Source organism: Pongo pygmaeus, chromosome 11, assembly GCF_028885625.2.
Source record: "Pongo pygmaeus isolate AG05252 chromosome 11, NHGRI_mPonPyg2-v2.0_pri, whole genome shotgun sequence".
NCBI classification, from domain to species: domain Eukaryota; kingdom Metazoa; phylum Chordata; class Mammalia; order Primates; family Hominidae; genus Pongo; species Pongo pygmaeus.
Genome location: NC_072384.2, coordinates 25,044,251 through 25,072,006, shown reverse-complemented (window position 1 = coordinate 25,072,006; position 27,756 = coordinate 25,044,251). Strand labels below are relative to the sequence as shown.

The window sequence follows — 27,756 nt, the reverse complement described above, 5'->3', positions numbered from 1 at the left end:
TCCACTGATGATAATTCATAATCAGTCTGCTCACTCTGGAGGCTTACAGATCGGTTCTGTTTAAAAGGAGGAGATATATATGCATTGTATTGCTTTATTTGAAAAATGAAAATAATTGTCATTGTTGACTCTATGGTGTGAATCCCAAAACACTTCGGTGAATTGAAGGTTTTTAGATTTATGGTTGAGGCCAAATGTGGTGGCTCACACCTTTAATCCCAGCACTTTGGGAGGCCAAGGTGAGAGGATTGCTTGAGCCCAAAAGCTCAACTCTTAGGAGTTTGAGACCAGCCTGGGCAACAGTAGTGAGGCCCACCCCTATCTCTACAAAAACATGAAAGATCCTTTCTCAAAGAAATAAATTTATGGTTGTGAAACACGGCTTGTAAAGCAATTAGTTAAAATTTTGCTTTGAATAGTGCAGCAGTTTATCATGTAAGGTGAAACTAATGAGGCGTTATCTTTTTTCTTCTGTTAGCATGTGCTACAAAACCTGAAGAACTTAGGTAAGTAATGTTTTGCAACTTAGGAATTGATATAGAATGTTTGGGATGTATGTAGTTGCTATCATTAAACAAATATTTAAGACCTATCAAAATGTCAAGTTGTCCGTAAGGCACCAGGGATATGTCAGGGAATAAATGAACATGTAATGCCAGATAAAATTGACATGATGAAAAATTAAAGCAGTTTAAGGAAGTAAAGAATGGGGTCGGGGCAGATGAGCCATTCATAAAGAGAATGACATACGTTTGTTATTGGCAAGTGGCTGAGGATCTAAAGATAAATTATGATCCTTATACACAAGGAGCACAAAGGAGAAAGGTTGATTTGCAAATAAGCAATTTTCTTCCTGGGATAAATCCCACTTGGTTGTGGTGTATAGTCCTTCTTTATGTTATATCTTGCTGGATTTCATTAGCCTAGTATGTTTTTGGATTTGTGTGTCTATTCATCAGAAATATTGGCCTGTAGTTTTCTTACAATGTCATTGTCTGGTTTTTTATGTAGGGTGAGTAATACTGGCTTTACAAAATAAGTTTGTATATGTTCCCTCCTCATCTATTTCTTGGGAAGAATTTGTAAATAATTGGTATTAATCATTTAAATGTATGGTAGAATTCACCATTAAAGCCATCTTTCTCTTTATATGAAGCTTAAAAATTCTTACAAGAGATCTATTCAGATTTTCTTTTCTTCCCTTTTTTTTTGTTGGGGCAGGGGTGGGGGGCGTGCAGGGCCTAGCTCTTTCACTCAGGCTGCAGTACAGCAGCTTGAGCATGGCTTATGGCTCACTGCAGCCTCACCCTCCTAGGCCCAAGTGATCATCCCACCTCTGCCTCCCAAGTAGCTGGGACTACAGGCACTTGCCATCATGCCTGGCTAATTTTTAAATTTTTTGTAGAGATGGGGCCTCCCTGTATTGCCCAGGCTGGTCTCAAACTCCTGGGCTCAAGCAATCCTCCTGCCTCTGCCTCCCATCTTGCTGGAATTACAGGCGTGAGCCACAGCGCCAGGCCCTCCCAGATTCTCTTTTTCTTCTTGATTCAGTTTGGGAGTTTGTGTCTTTCTAGAGTTATGTCTCTTTTATCTATGGTATCTAGTTTGTGGGGATACAGTTTGTATTCCCTTTTCCTTTGTATTTCTGAAAGTTCCATAGTAATATCTCCTCATTCCTTTCTGATTTTTAGTATTTTGAGGTTTTTTTTTTCTTGACTAGTCTAGCAAAAGGTTTGTCAATTTTGTTGACATTTTCAAATAGAAAAGCTTTTGGTTTCATTGATTTTTCTGTTTTTCTGTTTCATTAATTTTTGCTCTATAATATTTTTTCCTTCCACTTGCTTTAGGTTTGGTTTGCTGTTTTTCTAATATTTAAGGTGGAAGATTAGGTTATCTGAGATCTTTATTTTTTAACATTTAAAGATATTAAATTTCCTTTCAAGCACTGCTTTAATTCAGTAAGTTTTGCTATGTTGTGTTCTTGTTTTTTGGTTACCTCAAATTATTTTCTAACTTGTGATTTCTTCTTTGACTTGTTTGATTACTTAGGAGTGTGTTGCTAAATTTCCATGTATTTGTGAATGTCAAAATTTTATTTTTTTCTAATTTTATTCCATAATGGGTAGAGGACATACTTTGTGTGATTTCAATCTCTTTAAACTTATTGAGACTTTTTTTATGGCCCCTCCATATGAGTCACCCAGGAAAATAGTTTATGTGTACTTAAGAAGAGTATATATTTCGCTGTTTCTGAGTGGAGTGTTTTATAGATGTCTGTTAGTTTATTGCGTTCAGATCTTCTGTTTCATTGTTCATCTTTTGCCTAGATTTAATCCATTATTGAGAGTGGAGTATTGTAGTCTACAACTATTGTCTATTTCTCCCTTCAGTTCTTTCTGTTTTTGTTTCATGTATGTTGTGGATTAGGGGTAGGTATGTATGTGTTGTTAATTGTTATATTATCCTGATGGACTGTTCCTTTTTATCTCTAGTAACTTTTGTTTTAAAGTTGATTTTATTTGATGTAAATATTGCCAGTCCAGTTTTCATATGGTTGCTTTTCCATGATATAACCTTTTCATCAAGTCTGGAAGTTTTTACCCATTATTTCTCTAGATATTCTTTATGCTGTCTTTCTCTTCTCCTTCTGGAATTCTCATTAACATGTAAGTTGTTACATTTGATGGTGTCCTGCAGGTCTCTGAGTCTGTTTGCTTCTCTTTATACCTTTTTTTTTTAAGACTACATAATCTCATTTGACCTGTCCTCAAGCTTACTGATCTTTTTTTTTTAAACCACTTAAATGTTTGTTTCACTGGAGAAAGTATCTACTTTTGTTTTCAAATTACCATTCTGAAGGTCTTGCTTCTGATGGCTCTATTAATTAAATTTAATTAATTAATTTTTTTTGAGACGGAGTCTTGCTCTATTGCTCAGGTTGGAGTGCAGTGGCGTGATCTTGGCTCACTGCAACCTCTGCCTCCCAGGTTCAAGTGATTCTCCTGCCTCAGCCTCCCAAGTAGCTGGGATTACAGGCATGCACCACCATGCCCACCTAATTTTTTGGATTTGTAGTAGAGACAGGGTTTCACCATGTTGGCCAGGCTGGTTTCGAACTCCTGACCTCAAGTGATCTGCCTGCCTTGGCCTCCCAAAGTGCTAGGATTACAGGTGTGAGCCACCACGCCCAGCCGGCTCCATTAATTTTAATATTACTTATTACAATGAGGCTATATCTGTAGTCTCATGTAATGCTTAATAATTGGTATGTATTAGAGTCTCCTAGAATGCCTGTTAAAGATAAGATTCAGACCATACCCACAAATCTAGTTTATTTTTGAATTTCTCTGTACTCTTATATGGCAGGTGTCTCACTAGACCTTTTTCAAAAGAAATTGAATATTCAGTTGATATTGAGTATCATCAGCCTCACCTTGAAATGCCCATTTTTTTTCAATTTGAAAGCTGTTTAAAGCCAGTCCATGATTAGTGATTGACTATAATAGCACTCCGCTTTCTGAACAAGGACTCCCCTCAAGTTTCTTTAGCTGTCAATAGGCTGTTGAAAATAAATAAATAAATATAACAGGGAGGAACTGAAATTTCTGTGAAATTCTCTCCGTGAAATTTTTATTAGGTAAAAAAACAACATTTTGTGCCTTTTCTGTGCTGTATACTTTTATTTTTCTTGGATTTATTTATAAGCTATGTTTTTCAGAAAAGTAGAGTAATGGCTGGGAGCAGTGGCTCATGCCTGTAATCCTAACACTTTGGGAGGCCAAGGCAGGCAGATCACCTGAGGTCAGGAGTTTGAGACCAGCCAGGCCAACATTGCAAGACCCCATCTCTACTAAAAATACAAAAATTAGCTTGGCGTGGTGGCGTGTGCTTGTAATCCCAGCTACTCTGGAGGCTGAGACAGGAGAATTGCTTTAACCCTGGAGTCGGAGGTTGCACTGAGCCGAGGTTGCACCACTGCACTCTAGCCTGGGTGACAGAGTGAGACTCCATCTCAAATAAAAAAAAGAAAAAGAAAAATGGAGTAATGTTTGAGATTTTTCTTACCTTTGAAGCTATTTTGTTTATTTAATGGATTATGTCTTGCTTTCCTGAAAAGGAGGCTGGGATATGGAATATTAGAGCTTAAAGTAAAAAGTGAGTACCTGCTAAAGTTAGCAGAAATGTAAACAAAGTATTCAGCAATGGTACGTAGTTGAAAAATTAAGGCTTTTATTTGCAAAATAGGAGGTTTTTCTTTAAGATGTTCTGAAACACATTTGTGGTAAAATATGAATATATATAGTGCCTGTTTTGGAATTATGATTAATTTAACTTTAATGGCTAAATGTTAGTGTCTCTTCATTAGTGATGCTTTTGGCTCTGGAAAACATAGCAGAAATGGTATATTTAAGGAATGATTTTTTTTTTAGACTAAGCTTTTAGAAATGAGATGTGGGGGGGACCCAACTCTCCTGGAGGTTATTGAGCACTACCCATCGCAGTGCTTGAGAAAACCTGAGCTCAGACTGGCATGTTGTATGCCCTTTCACTCTTGCCTGTCCAGTTCTGTTTGTATGAACAGTTTTGCTCCATTGAACCATGGAAAACAGTACTGTTTGAAAAGACACAACTATTTGACCTGAAAAGTTTCTCAACCTTGTATTCTGCAGTTTTGTAAAATGCCCATTTGAATAACGGATTTTTTAATTGGCTGATGTCAGTCGTTTTTCTTGTACTGTTTTAGCTCTTAACTATTCTTGTGAGTCATGAATACTATGAAGTATTTTAAGAGGTGATGTTTTAAAGGATAGTTGACATTTCAATTACTAGTACTTCTTATACAGGCTTAATATGCAGTCTTGAAGACAGGAAAGAGGAAAAGAAAAAATGGTAGAGGAAATCAAATGAGTAGAAGGTATACTATGTAAAAGCAAAAAGGGTCAGTTATTGTATGTAGTCCTTTAAAAAGGGAAGCTTGAACTGGGTTAGTAATGAGAAATAATTCAGTAATTCCTTCATATTCATGGAAGTGAAAGAAGGTATATAATTATCAGAAAATAATGCTTTCTGTATTTCAAACAATTTAAAACGGGAAGCTATGATTCAATTAACATCACTTATAAGTATTTTGTTCTCATGTTATTCTTATTGATCACCTACTAAAGTTATTTCTAGTTAAAGGAAAAGCTTCAGAGAATAACCAAGGAACCATGGACTAGTAGGTCTAACTTCTGTACCAAGCAGGCTGGGTGAGATTTCATTAAGACTTAGGATCATGGGTATTCTAGGAAGAACAACATGGTTAGTAAAAAGAAATTGTGCCTGATGGGTATAATCTTTAAAATTGCCATGGCAGTGGATCTGCACTAAATTGTTTGTTTTGTGTGTGTGTGTGTGTGTGTGTGTGTGTGTGTGTGTTTGTGTGTTTTGGAGGGGTGGGGTGGGGTTTTTTTTTGGTTGTTGTTGTTGTTGTTGTTGTTTTTTGAGACAGGGTCTTGCCCTGTCACCCAGGCTGCAATGCAGTGGCATGATCATAGCTCACTGTAGCCTCAACCTCCTGGGATCAAGCAGTCCTCCTGCCTCAGCCTCCAAAGTATATGAGACTACTACAGGCACGCACCCTCACACGTAGCTATTTTTTAATTTTTTGTAGAGTTGGAGGTCTGGCTCTGTTGCCCAGGCTGGTCTCAAAGTCTTAGGCTCAGGTAGTCCTCCTGCCTCGGCTCGGCCCCTGAGAATGCTGGGATTACAGGCATGAGCCACCACGCCTCACCAATAGTATCTCTTTGAAAGGTATTTTGTTGTTGTTGTAATCACTGTTATTTGTATTTCGCTAATATTAACTCATTTAGTCGTTCTAACAGTCTCATGCAAATGAGTAACCCAAGGTGTACAGAATAGACCTAGTGACACAGCTTGGCTTTGAACCCAGACAGTGATAGTGCAAGTTATGGTGACTCAATTTGTAATTGATCTGTAGTTCTTAAAAAAATAGAATATAAAATATGTTCACTCTTCATTCCCCAGCTTTTTAGCAGGGCCTCTCTTCATTCTTAGGTTCTTAACTGGTTGGCTTTCATTATCAGGTAGTGGTTTTTTGCTCTCACCTTGTTAGAAGGGCTTCTGGATCCTCTATTCAGAGGTTGTGCTTGAGAGCTTTGCCTGTTTCCTCTTAGTAGAATGACATGTTGGCTGTTTATAAAATAATATTCTTGATTACTGCTATGGGAGGTCTTTGCCAACCTGATAATTGGTAGTGATTTGCTTTTAAATCTATTCGGGGTACCCGAAGTATTCTTTCCTTATCCTTGAAGATTAGTGGCTGAACAATATAGGATTGATTGCATTTCATTTTCTGTCTCATTTTCCTGAAACACAGTGCTGTCATTAAATCTGTAAATTATTTTCTCACTTTCAAGGAATTTTTTTATATCTTTGAATTATTTTTTACATTAGTTGAGTTTCTTACTTCAGGGATACCATTTATCCTTGTTTTAGAATGTCTGACATTAGGAAACTTTTTTTCTCATTTTGTTGTGAGTTATAGTTCATCTTTGAGTTTTTATTTTATTGAATTTTTTTCTGCTGTTCTATAGTTTCTTTTTTTTTTTTTTTGTATTAAGGTTGAGGGTTTTTTCAAGTGCTTTTTGTGGGGATGGCGGGGTGGGGATGGGTACAAACTAAACTGAATTTTTTTTTTTTTTTTTTTTTGAGATGGAGTCTTGCTCTGTTGCCCAGGCTGGAGTGCAGTGGTGCGATCTCAGCTCACTGCAAGCTCCACCTCCTGGGTTCACGCCATTCTCCTGCCTCAGCCTCCCTAGTAGCTGGGACTACAGGTACCTGCCACCACACCCGGCTAATGTTTTGTATTTTTAGTAGAGATGGGGTTTCACCGTGTTAGCCAGGATAGTCTCGTGGCCTCGTGATCTGCCCACCTCAGCCTCCCAAAGTGCTGGGATTACAGGCGTGAGCCACCGTGCCTGGCCTAAACTGAAAATTTTAGAACATATTTATAAGTCATTTGGAGAGGAAGGTGTACACACAGAAGTTTCAAACTTTCTAAACCTTTTATACTAAAGCCTTCTGAGTTATAAAATGCTGAGTCGTTGCCGACACTGGAAAATCTTGAGGGTGGGAACATACAAAAGAAGTGACAGATAAGTTTATGTGGAATTGTGTTGCTTTCTTTGTTAGGCCATCCTTGACAGCTGTTGTCCAATGAATAAACATTAGTTGTGAAGTATACCTCTAAGGCATGATTAAACTATAGTTATATGGAAACATCAAATGAGCAACTGTAGAAAAGCAAGTTATTTGCCTATAAGAACAAATGTTTTCAGGTATCTGACATTCTTATTTTAGGTACTAGCAGTAGTTTTATTCTTTATTTGAAACAAAACGTTAATATCTTTAAAATAAATATTTTATTAGTGTATGTGTTGTCTTACAAAATGAAGTCCTGAAATTTCGTTTTTAATTGATTTTTTTTTTCCCATTACAGTGTTCACAATAATGTTTCGACCCAAAGTAATGGCTCCCAACAGGTAAGACAACACTAAGCTTCTAAAACACTGGATCACCCGTTAATTATGGTAACAGTAGTAGTATTGATTGGATTTTCATAGTGGTGTATGTAACCCTGCACAAATTATGTGCATTTTCTTTTCCTTTTCCCTTAAGTGGTTCAGTAATAACTTCCTGTTATTTTATTCTCTAAGATTTTGTAAAGGAAACAGGTGCTCTATAAAACATTTTATGTCTCTGTGAATCCAAGAACATAATTTAACTGACTACTAATATTTCATTCATTATCTCTAAGGTGTATATAAAATTCAAGCATTTGTATACATTTTAATTGTTGGCTTTGTAAATAGTACTCCATTTTAGTATTTGTTGGTGAAGAGATCTGTTATCGAGGCAAAATAGATAATTTTTATAATTTTTGTCCAAAGGCTTGGGGGATGAGATCTGCTCTGCTTGTGAGTCCTTCCATTTCCTCTGCTCCTGTGCCAGTGGAGATAGAGAATCTTCCACAGAATCCTGGAACAGACCAGCATGACAGGAAATGGTTTGTTAATTCCTTAAACTAAAATAAAATATCGCCTAGTTAATTGTATTTGGAATTCCAAGCCATAATCTTAAAGTACTTTAAATATGATTGAAAGCAAATTATTCATATTTGTGAGCTGGAAAGCATATTATTAAATAATCATATTGAGATGGGGAAAATAAGGATGTTGGTGATAAAGGGAGTGCAGTTGTCTAAATGAAGACCATCAGACAGCTGTCCTTACTTATTATTTATTTGAAACAAAACATTAATACATTTAAAATAAATCTGCCCTTATTAGCTTGATGTAGTGGTGGATGATTCTCTGCTGAAAAAGACAGTAGAATATTTTCCCAGGTCCGTAAAGAAAGTATATCCACTACTTGTTACTCCACACAACATGATGCTACTTTGAATGTGTTTTTCTCATTAAAGACGAAGGGTAAAGTCAGAAGCAAAACATGATTAAAATCTAATAAAGCATGAGATACCCTAAGGAGACTGAGAGAGAATCTGATGACAGGAAAAAGATACTTTAATTATTTAGACTTCCAGGTTCTTTTTTTAGATTAATAGTAAATATACAAATATGGATACTTTGTGTCTTATTGGAGTTAATCACTTGAGTTTATCCTTTCCCAAATAAATATATGTGGCTTGGTGGGGGCTCCTTAGGGATTATTTGATTCAGTGGTCATGTTGGGTGTATCACCTGTTCAAGTTATTTGTCTGTTTGTGAAATGAATTTTGATAATTCATAGGATTTTTCTCTTTTTCTCTTGCTCTTAGTTTGTTTAGTACCTGAAATCTAATGCATTTCTGTGGTGATCTCAAGGTTTTGGTCAGCTTTCTGTGCAGCCAGTTCTTCCTTCATGGTGGTGGGTCAACAGTGGTTGGTGATTATTTTCAGTCTTTGCTATGTGATTATTTTTCACTGTTATTTTGGCTTAACTAACTGCAAGGTGCCTTGCTCTTGATATTTGGGCATATTTTTACTTCAGTTCCAAATAACTTGTGATTAGTTTATAAGATTGAGTTCCCTTCTCCCCCGGCCCCATTTTCTCCTTTTTATTTTCTTTCTACATGGGTGTGTGGTGGTGATACTTTGGGTATATTTATGTGCATCTGGGGACACACTTAAAAGTGTAAAGAGTGAGGCTTATAAATGTCAAATTTATTTTTGAAAGTCATTTTTAGAAAGTTTCTTCAATTTCTTATGGAAAACACAGCTCCTGTAAGCAGTTATGTTTTATCTCATTGATGTTACCACCAAGTTCTGTTTGCAAGGAAAAATAGTACTGAGACTTCAGCTATAAAAGAAGTGTCTTTTATTTGTTTGCCTTTTACATTAATATGGAGTGAGAGTCTGATTAGTTGGCATACTATATTATGACACTGAATCTTTTTTAAATCTGTTTGATTTTATTTGTTAGGTACTACTTGGTTTCTTTGATGCATCCTTTAGAAAGAGCATTGAATTTATTAAATTTTAAGGAAAATGAAAAATTTGGAGCTGTGTGTTCTCCTTTCTTTATGTGGTTGTGCTGAGACCTCCTTTGCTGAAATAGAGTAAAGTAGTGCTCTTTATAACATAATAAGCCTCAGTGTAGGTCAACAAGGGCATGGAACTGAATATAGAGCTGGCATGTTTTGGAGATAATGGACTCTCCCGCCTTAATTTCACATATGTTCTGCATTTCATTCTTTTTTCTGCATGCTTTGATTCTTGTTAATGCTTTCAAAAGAATATAAAGCAGTCCTCCTTTAGAAAGTGATAAGTGGTTAAAATTTGGAAATGCTTCCTATGTTTGAACAATTGGGCAGAATAATGGACCATTCTATTTCTGGCAGATAACTTTGAACCAGTTTAATCTAAACCTACTCCCTGTTCAAGTCTTCAGCATTTTTTTGCTGGTATCTTTTAAATGACACCATTATTAGAGTGAATGATTTGGCGTATCAGTGGCTTAGAATAATCAAGTATTTAAAATTTCACGTTTTGAGAAACAATTCATGTATTGTAAACCCATAAATCATTTGTAAGCAACAACAGAAACAAAACTGAATGGTGTTTAGAAAATCTTGCATTGGTAGGGGAGAACATAAACCTAATTTAGTTTTCTAAATTTTTAGAGACCGTAACTTGAGGGTTGTGATTTCCGTGAGCCAGGTCTGATGAACAAATTGTATTTCAGTTAAAAGAAAGATGATTTTGTTATAAAAAAGCCTTCCAATTTTGTTTTGAAAAATTATTTTAGTTAATTTATTTTCAGTTTCCCTAAGGGATAAAGGTGAAGATTAATGTTTTGGTTGAGTTAGAAAGATAACACTTACTAAAAATGTATTTTTGCACATATTTTATATTTGGGGCGGTATTTTCCTTTGTAGTTATTTTAAATATGTGCTGCCCTTTCTGCCATGTCACAAGACTTTGATTTGCTTTCTTTCTACTGGAGGACTCTGATCAATTCTAACCAAGAACTGTGTGTATGCATGTTTCACTCTTAGAATTCTATAGGTCTTTTCTATAGCACTGTGATAAAAGGTGCCTAATATGCTTACTAAACTACTTCTTGGAGAGGGTGTATCATCTCATCACATTATCTGTACCTGTTGAATTTCATTTTGAGGTCTTGTGAACTTTGATTATATAAGGAGCGATGATTCTCTATTGCTAATTGGGAACATTGATGTAAAATTACATGGCCTCTGAAGGTAGATTTTTTATTTTTAGTGCTGTTTCTGAATTTTGTTTCCTGGATTTCAGTTCTGTGAAATCCCATAATTTGAGGAAGAATTTTCAAAGTTTTCCTTTTCCATATATGCTTTTGTCCTTATGTAGAGTTCTTTTTTCAAATATTTGAAGCAAGTAGATTATGAATATTTTTTTCTTCTGATTAGAACCCCTAACAACATTTCTGCTTTTAATATTAGTAACAACATCAGGGACAGATACAGAGTGTCTTGCTTTCTGAGAAATTTCTTCTTTAATTCACTTAACTGACTCAGATTACTTACATGTATTTCCATATTGGTATTTTTCATTACATGTAACTTTGTGGATTTCCCCCACTTTGTTATTCTTGAATGTTATCATTGCATGGAGTAGATGTTGGTAACTACTCATAGCAGCGGTGCATGCTAGTCACATTACCTTTCACGTTTACTATCTCTTACACATCCATTTTCTCCTATTCCTATTGACTAACTGTGCTCCCCTCCCACTCCCCAACCATCCAGGCTCTCTGCTGCCAGCGACTGCTGTCAACGTGGTGGAAACCAGTGGAACACAAGGGCCTTGCCCTCACCCCAGACCGCACATAGAAACTACACTGACTTTGTTTATGAGCACAATGTGAAGAATGCAGGAATCCGTCATGATGTTCATTTTCCTGGCCATACAGCCATGACTGAGATATGAGTGTTGAGCCTCTTAGGCATTGGGACTCTTTGTCATGCAAGTTGATGGTATACATTATCTGGTGTTTATAAAGGATTGATTGCATTAGGAGTATTTGGGAGAATTTACAGTGAGTCGCTAGTTGTTTAGTGCTGTTTGTAATTGAATTCTTCCATGAAAGGGGCAAGGAATCGAAGAAGCCATATACCATCAATGATAATGACAAATGTTTGTATTGAAAAGAGTGTGTATACCATTGTGATTTTGGAAGAGTTTTCAGATCTTAGTATGTTCACACATCACCAGACTGTATCTCAGGAGAAGGTTCATGTTTGTGAACAAGGTGCCCATTATTCCCCCGCCACATGCCATCCAAAGAGATCGAGGTTAAAAGAATCAGACACACTAAAAAGACAGTGGAAGCATGTCCAGGCATAATATATCAGCCTTTTGAGATATTTATTAAAAACTTGTTCTTACACACTATTTTAATATGTCTAAAGTGACACATGCCTTAATTTAAGTGCCTAAGATTTTAATTAATGTAATTTTTAATTACAAACACTTTTACTTTTTAATAAACACAAATATTTTAACTTACCAAAAGATTTAGAGATCACATAAATAATGTGGCTCATGTATAGAGAAATCTGAATGGTTAGTTTTGAATGGTTAACTGATTAACATTCAGTTAACATAACAGTTAACCAGTGGTTAACTGAATGGTTACATTACTACTGAATGGTTATATAAAATGAAAAACGTATTTACTTTGTCTTTTCATTTTACTGGCTTTTCTCTTTCATCTCATACACCTGACAGATTACCCAGGTTTACAACAGTCTCATAATCTGATCCTGTATAACCTTTAAAATAAAATTCTGAAGCCAAAACCATATGATTTTTAGATTGTATTACTATTTTTGATCCTTTTTGAACTTTAGAATTTCAAGCTCCTTGGTTTAATTAATAGAAGTGAATTAGCTGGAAAAAAGTCCATTTCTGATAGGAAAACATGTTAAGGGAAGCATTTCTTCTGTCTTTTTTTAGTTTTCTTTTATATTTTAGAAAAATTTTCAAACTTTTAAACTATATACATAGAAATTTATAGATATTTTATATTTCGAAGAGTTTATAATGCTTCAAGATAATGAAGCTTCATTATGAACAGCTTAACTCATTTAATGCATCCTGCTCACACAGACGTTGGTTTTATATCTCAAATCCTTCCTGCCAGACAAAGATTAAGGTTTCAGAGGGCTTAATACTGGACTATTGGTTTAATACTGAATGGTTGGTTGCAGTTTGTCCATAGAAGACCTAAATAAGCAGAACTGACTAATATTTAAAGAATGAAATTTGTAGGCAGGTTTCAATCTGAGTTCAGTATAATTATGTGTAAGAGGATGGCCACTCAAAAGTATTTAGCACATCCTCTAAATATAAATAGATCTGTATCTTAAATAGCCCAGCTCCCACCTCTATAAGCCCATCGTCGTTTAGCAAGCTTAAAAATGGCCACTAATGTATGGCCCTTATAGTTGTTTTAGACTTTACTTAAAATAGCTCAGATGATAATTGCTAAATATTGTCATGGCTGATTTTTTTTCTTAAAAGAGAGGAATTTGGATTATAATATTTTAAGCACAGAAGCTCTGGGTTGTGCCATTCAAGAAAAGATTTCATGGGTATGTATATCATTAAAAAAAGTACTGTTTCTATAATAAAAACCAAAGAGGCATAATGAAGTTGTAAGGTTTGACTTCACTCACTTTAAAATTATTCTTAATCTGCAGGACAGATGCTCATATAATGCCCCATATATATCTTAGCAGATTGTAATTGAAGAGTAAGATCTTCAGTTCATATTGAAAGTGGCCATTTCTATATTTATAATTTGAGTTAATCAGTACTGTTACATTTAAGGGAAGATTCACATCATGGTTTTTCTTTTGTTGAAAACCTTGTTGTAAAGAATTGATTTGTGAATTCCTGATGAGAGAAACTGGATTGAAGGGGTGTTAGGGATGGAGGCAGCAATAGGGATGAGGAAAGTAAAGGGCTAAGGCTGGATGGTAGTAAAATTAAACTTGTCTATTTTATAGAAGTTCCCATATGCTTCAGAATTTCATATCAGATATTGCAAATACTTGTTCTTTTTACTGATATTTGCAAGATGGATATATATGTTGTTTCCAGAGCTATCAGGTATTTACAAGTAGCTCAACCTAAATTAAATAAATTGTCACTAACCTACTTAACACTCTACATTTTATTATGCCTAAAGAGTCAGTGATTATAAATTCGGAATTAGAGAAGTAATAACCTCCAGAAGCACCTTACTGTGTCACCATCCTTTTGATCAAAGGGTGTCATCAGCACAGAACTTAAGTATTATGTCATTTAATTTACAGTGCTTTGGCTAATTTTATTTAACATAACTAATTTAACATCTTGAATTAGGTTGTTTATATTTTGACTTTTTACAGTCAAGGAAACTTGTAGAAACACAGCAAAGCTAGTGACATTCACACTTTCACGCATGAACATAAATGAGCTCATAAGATCATTGTTTCTTTTTGTTGCATTTCAAAGGCGTTTACCTATCTTGGAGTAAGACCTAACATTTCTGACCTTGATAGGATAATCATAGATAATATACTTTTAAATGAATTTACAGAGAAAAATAAGTTTTATTTGTCCTTCTATGTGTATAATATGTCTGTTTTGAAAAGCACCTAGTATACAAACACTAATATTGTAATACCAGTATAATTCAAGTCATCTTTTTTTTTTTTTGCAGGGGAGTTTATTTAAAGTGTTGGCCAAAAAATGTTATTTATAACACTTGGTTGGATCTTTTTTTAAAAATTTCTTTTTGTTGTTGTTCACTGTTCAAAAGGTACATCGCCAGGTTGGATCTTTTTATTCACCAGCGTAAACTGAACAAGTTTGAAGGTGGTTGTCCCCTATTAGTGCATCATGTCCCAGTGGTGGGAGCTACAGTTGTTTGAGTCGTGGTACTGTCTTTGGTCAGGGCACACTCTTCATTTCTAAACCATAGTTCATTGCTTTGAGAGGCTGTTATTTTAGTGTTAGTCTTTGAATATTGGTTTGAAAATATTACAGTTACTATTTTTTATGGTTGGTATTAGGACTTATGGATTTGCTAAAACAAAATCATCTTGTCTCAATAACATTTTATCTCTTTCCCACCACATTCTTCCTTCCTGAATTTTAATATGTGTTATACCACATCATCAGTTATATCTTGCTTTCCAGGATTGTTGTGAATGCTTGTATGTGAGATGCTTTTACATAAGGGCTAGGATTTGGAGATAATTCTGTGGTGGGGAAACAACTTTCTCTCCTTCCTTCTCCATGCCGGCCTCTTCCCCTACCCCCATGTATAAAATGTGATTTGTCAGATCCTTTCCAGATATTATGAGTCATGTGGATTTAGATACGGTAGTCTTCCTCTACCCCCCTTTTGCAGAACATAAAATTTTCTCATCCTCTGTTCGTAAAATTTTTTACTTTAGTCACATGAAAACATTGTGAGAATGGAATCTTGTTCCATTAACGTTAACCTTGGTGGGGTAGAAATTAGGACATGAAGCATGTCACTTTCAGTGTAAAATATGTCAAGGAACCTCATTTCTTTCATCAATTCTCAACAATTGCTAATGTAGTAATGCACTTCAGTTGCTTTGAGCACTTTGGGCTGGTGAGAAGGGAAATACCTAGTGTCTTTGTTCAACAATGAAGAGAAGAGAAAATTTTAAAAGAAATTGGTGAAAGGAAAATAACTTTGGCTTTTTTATTGTTATTTTTATACTGAAGTAGAAAAACAATTGTTCCTGTTCTTCCTGAAGGAATTGTTCTCACAATTTTATTATTATTAGATAATTACCTAAGCTTCTGTGTTACAAGCTGTGGCCTCAGTTCTAGGTGGTGGTGCTTGAGTGAACATTTTACATTTTGTTCCTGACAGCTGGCCAGCATTGTGTTTATATTGGCATGGAAAAGAGATATCTGATTCAGAGAACAATGTTTTCCAAGGGTTGTAACTGAAGACTTCCTTAATGGTGTAATAATGTACCTCCTCATAAAAACAGGTTTGACAGCTGTAGCTCATTTTTTGTTGTTGAAGGAAGTTTCATTTGTTTTGTTTTTAACTACTTTTAATAAAGAATTGAGATCCAGTATATGATTAAGATTTGTAAGAAATTGCAGATTCCTTAATAAAACTCACATCTACAGATTTGACTAATCATTGATAATAATAAATGCAAAATATTTTAACTTATTAGGGGTAGAGTTAAAAAATGAAAAATAAGAGGTTATGATAATAGGAAGATGATTGCTGGCTTGATTTACCTTGTGGAACTAGTTAGAGGAGTATTCAGATAAATTGTGGAAAACATTAGAGGATGCACAATACCGTTGGAATTTATACCCATTAACAGAGAAGAGTTTCTTATTACAAAACTGTATTTGTAGCTCCGCCAATAGCTTCAGGAATTATTTAATTATAAACTCTGTAGAAGTTTGGAGATAAGACCTGTGTTTAATAACTCGCATTAAATCTTTTTGGGGACATCATCAGCAAAACTCTTGGATAATTAGAAAGACCTGGGAAGATTCGGTTCTCTGGAATATCGAGGTTATCACTTTGAAATTTCACAATCATGTTGGAGTAATAACATTAAAATATTTGAGTAGTAAAGGCATTGAATATCAGTCTGAGTCATCCACATTTGGTAAGGAGGCCTGGGGCATTTGTTGCAGTGAAAGATTTCAGGAGTCTTGTATTGATATCTCTTTTTTTGATTCATCTCATTTGTTGAACACCTACCAGAGTACCTCATTGGGTCTTCTTTATACACAGCCACTTATAATTATGCCTTTCCACATACCCCTGAATTTCTTGACCCTCTTCCTGTTGTATGCGTCTGGTTAAATCCAACTCTGTATACTCTGCATATAGATGGTGAATGTGAAATACACAGAAAATTTTTGAATGGTCTTGAAATTTTGACCACTAAGCTCAAGTGAGCCTTCAATGCTCCCTGATACCATATTACATTTCCTTAATCTATTTGTTCTCCTACAATGCTGGGCTGACTTTCTCCTCTTACAAACCACTTCCTCCCTTCCTACTCTTTGTTCTCAGCTGATGACCTTGCTTCCTACTTTATTGAGAACATAAGCAATCAGAAGAGGTCTTCTCTATACTCCTACCATTTTATCAGGGAACTTACCTGCATTTGGGAATTTGTTCCTTGCTTTCCCTGCTGTTACTCTAGGTGAACCATCCATACTCTAAGGCCCAGGTCCTCACTAGTCATTTAGATCCTCACCTCAAGTTACTCAAGACCATCATTTGAGCAATCCTCCCTTTTGTTCTACTGCATCAGTTTTCCCTTTCTACTGAAGTATTCTCATCAGAACAAAAACTTCCTAAGATAGCTCACATCATTTAAAAAAGAACTATCCCTTGAATCTACCTCTTTTGGCAATTCCTCCATTTTTTTGTTTCACTGGTAGCAAAACTTTGTAAGAATTGTCTATAGTTGTTATCTCTTCTTTCTCTTAATCTCTTGAACCCATTCTAATCAAACATTGTCCCTGACACAAAGGACTGGGTATGATTGTGCAGATTGCATACTGTACAAGAGTGCCACATTTAGCAGAATGATGTTCACATAATTTATGACAGTGATTTTCCAGCAGATGGCACTAAGTGTCTTGTTCCAAAAAATTAGTGTATTTGACAATTTTGCAAGAGATGGAAGTGTCTTTTAAGAGGAGCATTGTTTTAATCCATATAAAGGCTCTGCCTTGAGCTAATAGTGTTATGCTGCTACTTCACCAAAATAGCTTTATTAGATCACAAATGACCTCCATATTTCTAATCCCACAGTCCATCTTTTAGTCAGCTCAATTAGCATTCAGAACAGTCGCTCACTTCTTCACGAAATTGTCATCACCTGGCTTAGAGATGCCACTATTTTTTATTGTCTTCTAACCTCCCTTCTAACACGCCATTGTCTTCTAACAAGCCATTGTTTTTAATCCCCTTTGCTAATGCCTACTTATCTCTCCAACCCCTAAACTCTGTTTAAGGAACTTTACTGTAACAATTCATTCCCTTTGTAATATCATCCAACATTATGGTTTTAAATGCTGTCTATACACACTGGCAATTTCTCAGTTTATATCATCACCCTGGACTTTTAAATTTCCACACTTACATATCCAACTGCCTATCTGACATCTCTACTTAGGCATCTAATATAGGCATCTTATTTTAAAAATTCTTTATTTTGAGGTAATGTTCGGCTTACAGAACAGTTTCAGGGATAGTACAGAAATTCCCGCACCCTCTTGCCCTGCCTTCCCCTAATTTTTTTTTTTTTTTTTTTTTTTTGAGACCAAGTCTCACTCTGTTGCCGAGGCTGGAGTGCAATGACGCAATCTCTGCTTACTGCAGCCTCCGCCTCCTGGGTTTCAGCAATTCTCCAGCTTCAGCTTCCCGAGTAGCTGGGACTACAGGAGTGTGCCACCATGTCCAGCTAATTTTTGTATTTTTTAGTAGAAACGGGGCTTCACCATGTTGGCCAGGCTGGTCTCGAACTCCTGACCTCAAGTGATCCTGATCCGCCCGCCTTGGCCTCCCAAAGTGCTGGTTACAGGTGTGAGCCACCGCTCCCGGCCCCCTGTTGTTAACATTCCACATACATTCCATAACTTGTACCAATGTTAATTTCTTAGATTTTGTTTGTTTCTTAGTTTTGACAAAACATTGTCAAAACCTAAGAAGAAACAAACAAACAAAACCTAAGAAATTAACATTGGTACAATACCACAAACTAAACTGGACCTTACTCAGGTTTCACTAGTCTTTCCACAAATTTTCCAGGATCTGACCCGAGATCCCATGTTACATTTAGTCCCCTTCAGCCTGTGACAGCCATTCCATGTTTTTCATGGTTGGCCAGATGTCTTGTAGAATGTTCCTTGATTTGGGTTTGTGTGGTATTTTCACATGATTGGTTTGAGGCCACGGATTTGGGAGAAAATACTGCAGAGGTGATATTGGGCATCCCGAATTTAATATGTTCAAAATTGGACCACATATATCTTCTGACCCCTGCAGTTTTTTCCATCTTTGTGCTTTTTGTAGCTTTGTAAGTGGCATTTCTCTTTTTCGTGTTGCTAAGCGTGTCTTGGGCTCTACTCTAGACCTACTGAATCAGAAACACTGGAAGTGAGGTCCAGCAATCTGTTTCACATGCCCTCCTGGAGATTCTAATGCATACTGAAGTTTGAGAAGCACTGACTTAGACCAGAGCACCTTATAGTCATCTTGACTCCTCTTTGTCTCATACTCCAGATGTCTTTCAGAATCAGTAAATTCTGTCAGTTCTGTCTTCATAATGTATCCAGGTCTACTGCTTGTTACCATCTTTACTGCACCCATCCTGTTTCTGTTTGTTGTCAGCCCTGCCCTCTTACCTGGCCTCTTAGCCATTGCCCTTGCTCCTCTACTGTCTGGTACTCCTTTCAGCAGCTATAGTGATAACAGCAGATCATGTCATTTCTCTGCTTATATCTGCCAGTGTCCTTGTCTCAGAGTAAAACCTCAGCTCCTCACGTTGATAGAAACATGCTTTTTCCTCCCTTTATCTTCTACCAATCCTGACCTTGCTTACATCCAAAGACTCATCTTCTTATACTTGCTCAAACATACCAAGCATGTTCTCTCAGGATGTTTGTACTTTTACTGCTTCCTGAGTATTCCTCCCTTCAATCTCTTATGGTTCATTCCGGCACCATCAGGTTTCTTATTGGAGAAGCCTTTCCTGACCACTCTGAAATAATCATGTTCCCCACCCCCTGCCCAGTCTTCTTTTTATTTCCTGTCTGCCTTACCCTGCTTTATTTTTTCTCACTCCTTTCATCTTAGTATGTGTTTGTTTGTCCTCTCTATACAGACAGTCCCTTATGATGATTCTTAGGATTTTTCAACTTTATGATGGGTTTATCAGAGTATTAAGTGCATTTTTGACTTACGATGGGTTTCTCAGGACATAACCCTATTGGGTAAGTCAGAGTATCTGTGTTTTTCAACAGAATGTACGCTCTGTTAAGGGAGAGCATTTATTTTGTTTTCTTCTGTATCCTCAGACACTCCATATATATTATTTGATTGAATGAATACCAAGCATGTCTTGGCACAGCTGGTGATGCAGAAATACTCAAAATACTGTTCTTGGCTTCAAGAAATTTATACTCAAACTGTGGAGATAAACAGTTTTACAAATAACTGATGAAGTGCTAAATCCAGCAAGCAAGAATAGAAGTGGTTGAAGTTAAGAAGCCTTCTTGGCATTTGCATCAGGTTTCCAGTGAAACAGAATGAGGAGTTTTGAATGGATAAATCATTACAGGCCCAGGGACCTATAGGAAAAGAAAATTCTAAAGTAGCTAAGTGCAAGATGTAGTCCAGGAATGATGAATCAGGTTTGAGTAAAGAGTATAGAATTTATGGGAAGTTATAGTGATGATAATAGCTAATACTTGAGTGCTTCTGTGCCAGACATTGTTCTGGAGGTACAGCAGTAAGTATTCACTCTAGCAAAGCATCCTCATTTAATCCTTTTGAGGATCTATAAGGCATTCAGGCTAGTGAAGAAATGAAGGCACAGAACAATGAGACTGGGCTTCAAACTCAGACAGCTTAGTCCTAGAACCCAGCCTTGGCTACTGTACTGCCTCCATAACTCTGTAAAGGTTGTTGGGGTCCAGATTGTAGAGAGTAAAAAGGAATGTAATAATTCTATTTTAGGAGGCAGTGTGAAGAATGAATTCCAATTGGTGGAAGACTGGATTGTATTATAAAAATATGCTGCCTCCATTCTATGTAATTGTTAAAGAATCAGGTCAGTTTTCATGTACTGTTACTAGAGGATATCAGTGACACTGTTGAGTTTAAAACTTAAGTTGTTAAGTGTCTGAGGTTTGTTCCTGTTTTTGTGAAAGCAACCAAATCATGTATATATTAGTAAGTGCACACACAAACACAAGAAGCTAACTAGATAAATAGGCTTTCAGAGAATGTGGGTGAGGGTAACATTGCTTTTCTAATCTATCATTCACAACTTTAACAATAAATTACTCCAAAGTATGGAAGGAGACAAGAAAAACTGCTTCAGTTTACACAGGTAAGTGTCCATGAAAAGTAAGGAAATAGGTAGAAGAAAGAATGTCTTCACATATTTCTTTATACATTCTTGAGAGATGGATATGAACTAAGACATTACCAAAGCCACAGATTAATAATATTATGTGTAACTACATTTAAAAAAATTTAAGTGTATAATTCAGTGGGTTTAGTTTATTCACAAAGGTGTACAACCATCACCACTATTTAATTCCATAACATTTTTATCCCCAAAAGAAACCTCTTTCCTATTAGCAGTTACTATCAATTATTCCTTCCTACTATCTCCTGGCAAACACTAATTTACTTTGTGTTTCTATAGATTTGCCCATTCTGGAAATTTCCTAAAAGTAGAATCATACAATGGGTGTTCTTTTGTGTCTGACTTTCACTTAGTATGTTTTCAGGGTCATCTGTTTTAGCATGTATCAGTACTTGATTCCTTTTAATGGCTTAATAATATTCCCTTCTATGATGCCCAGTGTTTTATTTATCCATTGTCAGTTGATAGATATTTGAATTTCTGCTTTTTGTGAATAATGCTATGAACATTCAGGTGTAGGTTTTGTATGAACATGTGTTCTCAATTGTCATGGTTATATCCATAGGAGTGAAATTATTGGGTCATATAGTAACTCTATTTTTAACATGTTGAGGAACTGCCAAATTGTTTTTCAGAGTGGCCACACCACGTGGGTTCCAGTTTTTCCACATCTTCACCAACACTTACTATTACCTGTCTTTTTTATTATGGGCATCCTAGTTGTGAAGTAGTGTATTGTGGAGCTGGATAATGTTGGTATATTTTGATCTGCTTATTGACTTTTTGCTTATCTTCTTCAGAGAAGTATCTACAGACAGTTTCCAACTTAATGGCTTAAGAGTTTCCGACTTATGATGGTGTGAAACTGTTGTAATTTTGACATAATGTTGAAATTTGAATTTTGATCTTTTCCTGGGCTGTAATATGTGGTACATAAGATATTGAACACTTTGTTTAAAAATAGGCTTTGTGTTAGATGATTTGGTCAAACTGCAGGCTAATGTAAGTGTTCTGAGCACAGTTAATGTAGGCTTGGGTAAGCTATAATGCTCTGTAGGTTTGCTGTATTAAGTGCATTTTCAATTTACATTATCAGGATGTAACCCCATCATCAGTTGAAGAGCACCTGCATTTCATTCTTTGCCCATTTAAAAAATTTGGTTATTTGTCCTTTTATTATTGAATTGTGAGAGTTCTTTATATATTTAAGATGTAAGTCCATTAGCAGATATATACTTTTGAAAATTTTTTTATTCTGTGCAGTATGGTCTGTTTTGGAGAATGTTCCGTTTGTACTTGAGATGAATGTATATTCTGTCAGTGGAGCATTCTGTATATGCCTGTTCAGTCTTTGGTTTATAATACTGTTCATCTTCTGTTTATTTATTGATCAGAAGATAAACTTATCTAGTTTTTCTGCTCATAAAGTGAAAGAACTATTGTTGTCTATCTCTAAACTTCTGATTTAGCTTTATGTATTTGGGGACTCTGGTTTTAGTTACATGTATGTTTATAATTGTAATATTTTCTTGATGATTTTCCTTTTGTCATTGTAAAATGTCCTTCTTTGTCTTTAGCAACAATTTTTATCTTATAGTTTCTTTTGCTTGATGTTAGTATAGCCACTTCATCCCTTTTTTCGTTAGTGTTTGGATGGTGTATTTTTTCCTTTTTATTTCAGTCTTTTTGTGTGTTAGAATCTGAAGTGTATCCCTTGTAGACAGCATACAGTTGGATCATGTTTTTTAATTCATTTTGCCAATCTCTGTCTTTTAATTGGACAGTTTAACATTTACATTCAGTGTACTTACTGATAAGGAAGGACTTATGCCGTTTCATTTGTTTCTCTGTGTCATGTCTTTTTTTGTTTCTCACTTCTTCCATTACTGCCTTTTGTGTTAAGTAGATATGTTCTGGTGTACCATTTCAGTTCTTTTTTCTTCTCTTACTATTTTATTTATTTGTTTTTTGAGACGGAGTCTCACTCTGTCACCCAGCCTGGAGTGCAGTGGCACCATCTTGGCTCATTGCAACCTCCACCTCCTGCCTCAGCCTCCTGAGTAGCTGGGATTACAGGTGTCCACCACCATGCCTGGCTAATTTTTATTTTTTTATTTTTAGTAGAGACGGGGTTTCACCACGTTGGTCAGGCTGGTCTCGAACTCCTGACCTTGTGATCCGCCCGCCTAGACCTCCCAAAGTGCTGGAATTACAGACATGAGCCACCGCGCCTGGCCCTCTCTAACTATTTTAAAACATTGTTTTCTTAATGGTTACCCTGGGGATTACAATTAACATTTTATGTTATGTTGTGATCTGATGTTATGTGATATGTTATGTTATGTTATGTTATGTTGTGTTATGTTATTTTTCGAGACAAGAGTCTTGCACTGTTACCCAGGCTGGAGTGCAGTGGCACGATCTCAGCTCACTGCAACCTCTGCCTCCCAGGTTCAGGTGATTCTCATACCTCATCCTCCTAAGTAGCTGGGATTGTAGGAATGCACCACCACACTCAGCTAATTTTTTGTATTTTTAGTAGAGACAGGGTTTTGCCATGTTGGTCATGCTGGTCTTGAACTTCTGGCCTCAAGTGACCTGCCCGCCTCAGCCTCCCAAAGTGCTGGGATTACAGGTATGAGCCATACTGCCCAGCCTACAATTAACATTTTCATTTAAAACAATCTAGTTTGGATTAATTGGACATTAAATACCAATTTAATGTCAGTAGTACATGTAAACTTTGCTTCTGTAGAGCTTTGTCTCCCACTTTGTGCTGTTTTTCTCATACAGAATATGTCTCTGTGCATTGTATGCCCATCAACATAGATTTAAAATTTAGAAAAAACATTTTTCCAGTATTCTCATAATTTCCTCCAGCTTTCACAATGATTCTGCAGTGCGCTTTCCTTTTCCTATATGATTGAAGGAGGTAATTGAGTCTTCTGCACCAATCTGGTTCTTACCCTCAAATTTAGGAAGATTAGGAAAAGCCTTATACTGGAAACTTAAACATGAAAATAATGTTTCTTGCCAAAAGAAGGAAAATTTTCTTAAAAGTAATGATGAATGGTGTTTTGTTTTTTGAGATAGGGTCTTGCTCTCTCTTCCAGTCTGGAGTGCAGTGGTTTGATCATGGCTCACTACAGCCTCAATCTCCTAGGCTCAAGTAATCTCACTTCAGCCTCCCAAGTAGCTAGGACTATAGGCACATGCTACCACACCTGGCTAATTTTTTTATTTTTTTTTATTTTTTGTAGAGATACAGTCTCCTGTGTTGCTCAGGCTAGTCTTGAACTCCTGAGCTCAAGTGATCCTCCCACCTCAGCCTCCCAAAGTGTTGGGATTATAGGCATGAGCCGCTACATCTACCTAAATGTAGTAAGTCTTTATGCTACTATGGAAAAAAAGAATGAATGTCAAAATAGACTAGTGTATTTGTGAAAACAGTACCAACTAGGAATTTGCATAATATAAAAATCCAAAAGGATTTTTCCCTTTAAAGCTTCTACTAGAAAATAATAAAAACATCTTGGATGTTACCCTTGAAAGTATTTTTCATTTGCCCTTTATTTTAAAAATTTATTGTGAAATAAATATATAGAGAAAAGTCTATAAAACATAGTTCCAGTTTGAGTATCTTTCTTCGGGTTAAGAAATAGAAATTACCACTTCTTTAGAAGTTCTTCTGTTCTCTTAATCCAAATTTATGCCAACACTGTAACTCCCAAGTGAGTTCCCAGGGTTCATTGCCTTCCCTAATTCCTTATTCCTATCTCCCTTCTTCCCTGCGAGAAACCTGGCTTCTATTTGGATAATATGTGCTACACAGTTTCAGAATTGCTATACCCATGCCACTGTCAACAACAAATCTAAGTGACGTTTAGTATTTCTTCATGGTTCTCCTTTTTAGACAGAGTATATAATTGAAGTATTGCATTTAAATTTACTTGGATTAGTTCCCTTTCCCCCTCAGTGTGATTACGGTATTTATTTGGTCGTAGATGAATTTTAATTTTTCTAGATATTGCCTGACTCTCCTTCATTGAGGATTCTACATTCGACCAGCAGAGTATGAGAGTGCTCATACCTCTCATAGCCTCACCAACAAAGGATCAAGAAAGACTGAGATTTTTGCCAATCTGAAAAACAATATATGGTATCTAAGTGTGTTTTTTTTTTCCTTAGAGCTTTATCGAGGTACACTTGATGCAATAAAGTGCATCTTTAAAGTGTTTTGAGTTTGGACACACACCCGTGAAACCAACACCATAATCAAGATTCATGATGAATATGTTCCATGTAGTTTTCATTTAAATCCCTCTCAGTAGCATATTTGTATATTTAAGAGCCATTTGCATTTTTTTCCGTAAATTGCTTGTTCCCCTCTCCCTGCTCGCTCCCCATTTTTAAACAGGGCCATTGGCCTTTTTCTTCTCTACTTTTAAGAAGCTTTTTTTATGGACAATTGGGATATTAACTCTCTATTTAAGCTGCAAAAATATATTTTCAGTTTTTCACTTTTTACTTTGCTTTTAGTATTTTTGCTATGCAAAAGTTTTAAAAGTTTTTATATAAGCAGATTGATCCATTTTTTTCTTTAATAGTTTCTGGAATTTAATAGAGTTTTCCTCACTGCTACATTTTAGAGGAATTCAGCTATCCTTGCCTCCAGCACTGTATGGGTTAATTTTCTTACATTTGAATCTCAGATCCATTTTGAAACTTGGTTTAAGATAGGAGTAATGAAATCTAATTTTGTTATTTTCCAGATGGCTTTCCAATTATGTCAACCCCACTTTTCAAGAAATTCATCATGGTGCTGAGGCAACTGTATGTCCACATAGAAAAGAATAAAATTGTACCCCCGTCTCAGATCTAAATTTATTTATTTATTTATTTATTTTTTCTTTAACTTTTATTTTAAGCTCAGGGGTACATGTGCAGGATGTGCAGGTTTGTTTATATAGGGAAATGTGTGCCATGGCGTTTTGCTGCACAGATCATACCATCACCTGGGTATTAAGCCAGCATCCATTAGCTATTCTTCCTGATGCTTTCCCTCCCCCACACCCCCGACAGGCCCCAGTGTGTGTTGTTCCCCCTCCCTTGTGTCCGTGTGTTTGCATCATTCAGCTCCCACTTATAAGTGAGAACATGTTTGGTTTTCTGTTTCTACATTAGTTTAATGGCTTCCAGTTCTATCCATGTCCCTGCAAAGGACATGATCTCATTCCTTTTTATGACTGCGTAGTATTCCATGGTGTAAATGTGCAACATTTTCTCTATCCAGTCTGTCATTTATGGGCATTTAGATTGATTCCATGTCTTAGGTGCATAGTGCTGTGATGGACATATGCGTGCATGTATTTCTACAATGGAAAGATATTCTTTTGGGTATATGCCCAGTAATGGGATCGGTGGATCAAATGGTATTTCTGCCTCTAGGTCTTTGAGGAATTGCCACACTGTCTTCCACAGTGGTTGAACTAATTTACATTCCCACCAACAGTGTAAAACATTCCTTTTTCTCCACAACCTCACCAGCATCTGTTGTTTTTTGACTTTTTAATAATAGCCTTTCTTCATGGTGTGAGATGGTATCTCATTGTGGTTTTGATTTGCATTTCTCTAATGATCAGTGATGTTGAGATTTTTTTTTATGTTTGTTGGCCGCATGTATGTCTTTTGAAAAGTGTCTGTTCATGTCCTTTGCCCACTTTTTAATGTGTTTTTTTTCTTGTAAATTTGTTTAAGTTCCTTGTAGCCTCTGGATATTATCTTTGTCAGATGGATAGATTGCAAAAATCTTCTCCCATTCTGTAAGTTGTCTGTTCATTCTGCTGACAGTTTTTTTTTGTTTGTTTTTGTTTTTTGTTTTTGCTGTACAGAAGCTCTTTAGTTTAATTAGATCCCATTTGTCAATTTTTGCTTTTGTTGCAGTTGCTTTTGGCATTTTCGTCATGAAATCTTTGCCCATGCCTCTGTCCTGAATGGTATTGCCTAGATTTTCTTCTAGGGTTTTTATAGTTTTGGGTTTTACATTTGAGTCTTTAATCCATCTTGAGTTAATTTTTATATATGGTATAAGGAAGGGGTCCAGTTTCAGTTTTCTGCCTATAGCTAGCCAGTTATCCCAGCACTATTTATGAAATATGGAGTCCTTTCTCCATTTCTTTCTTTTTTTTTTAACACATGCTGAAGATTTATTTAGTTAAGAGAGAATCAGCAAGACGGTGTAACCCATCCAAAGGAGAATTTAAAAACGTACATAGATGTAGGCGATCAGAAAAACCTGTGATGAATTTACAGAGATGAAAACAAGTCAACATCCACAATAGCATAATCAAATACATGTCTGTTTGAGACAATTAATTTGCATTTCTGTGGGCAAAAGCACTTGCATGATTTTCAGCTCAATATAATTTACATAATAAATTATATTAAGCTCAAAGACAATAAAAAGCTAAGAAAACTCAGTAGAGTACGCTAGATGAGTAAGCATTTTTAATTTTAAAATCTTTCATAATTTTTCCTCTAAGATTCCATCTACATGACTATTTGACCAGTTTAGAATACAAATAAATATGCTCCACTGTATTTATTATAACCTCTCATCTTGGATTTTTGAGGAAAAGAAAAACTTCAGTTGTCTGAGATGGATATGATAAAAATATGTGACAGGGTGCTGGGCCCAGTGGCTCACACCTGTAATCCCAGCACTTTGGGAGGCTGAGGTGGGTAGATCACCTAAGGTCAGCAGTTCGAGACCAGCCTGGCCAACATGGTGAAACCCTGTCTCTACTGAAAATATAAATAAAACTAGCCAGGCGTGGTGGCACATGGCTGTAGTCCCGGCTACATGGGAGGCTGAGACAGGAGAATCGCTTGAACTCAGGAGGCAGAGGTTGCAGTGAGCTCAGATTGCGCCACTGCACTCCAGCCTGGGTGACAGAGCAACACTCAATCTCAAAAAAAAAAAAAAAGAAAAAAAGCTGTGGGCAAGTAGAAGCAGTTACCAAAAGTTTGCTAAA

General features: G+C 36.1%; 1 protein-coding gene across 8 annotated transcripts in view; it reads left to right on the top strand.

The window, feature by feature from the left end:
* EPB41L5 (erythrocyte membrane protein band 4.1 like 5) overlaps positions 1-27,756 on the top strand; it is a 171,972-nt gene that overhangs the window by 78,874 nt on the left and 65,342 nt on the right. For 7 of the 8 annotated variants that reach the window (XR_010122784.1, XM_054477342.2, XM_063647368.1 and 4 more), the window contains 3 exons: positions 479-506; positions 7,502-7,544; positions 7,953-8,068. Coding sequence is in view for 7 of the 8 variants with exons in the window: in XM_054477342.2 (XP_054333317.1) it covers positions 479-506; positions 7,502-7,544; positions 7,953-8,068 (187 nt within the window). In the remaining variant the exon portion in view is untranslated. Of the gene's footprint in view, positions 1-478; positions 507-7,501; positions 7,545-7,952; positions 8,069-11,290; positions 12,347-27,756 lie in introns of those variants that run through there. The other variant, XM_054477344.2, reaches the window with a different exon arrangement.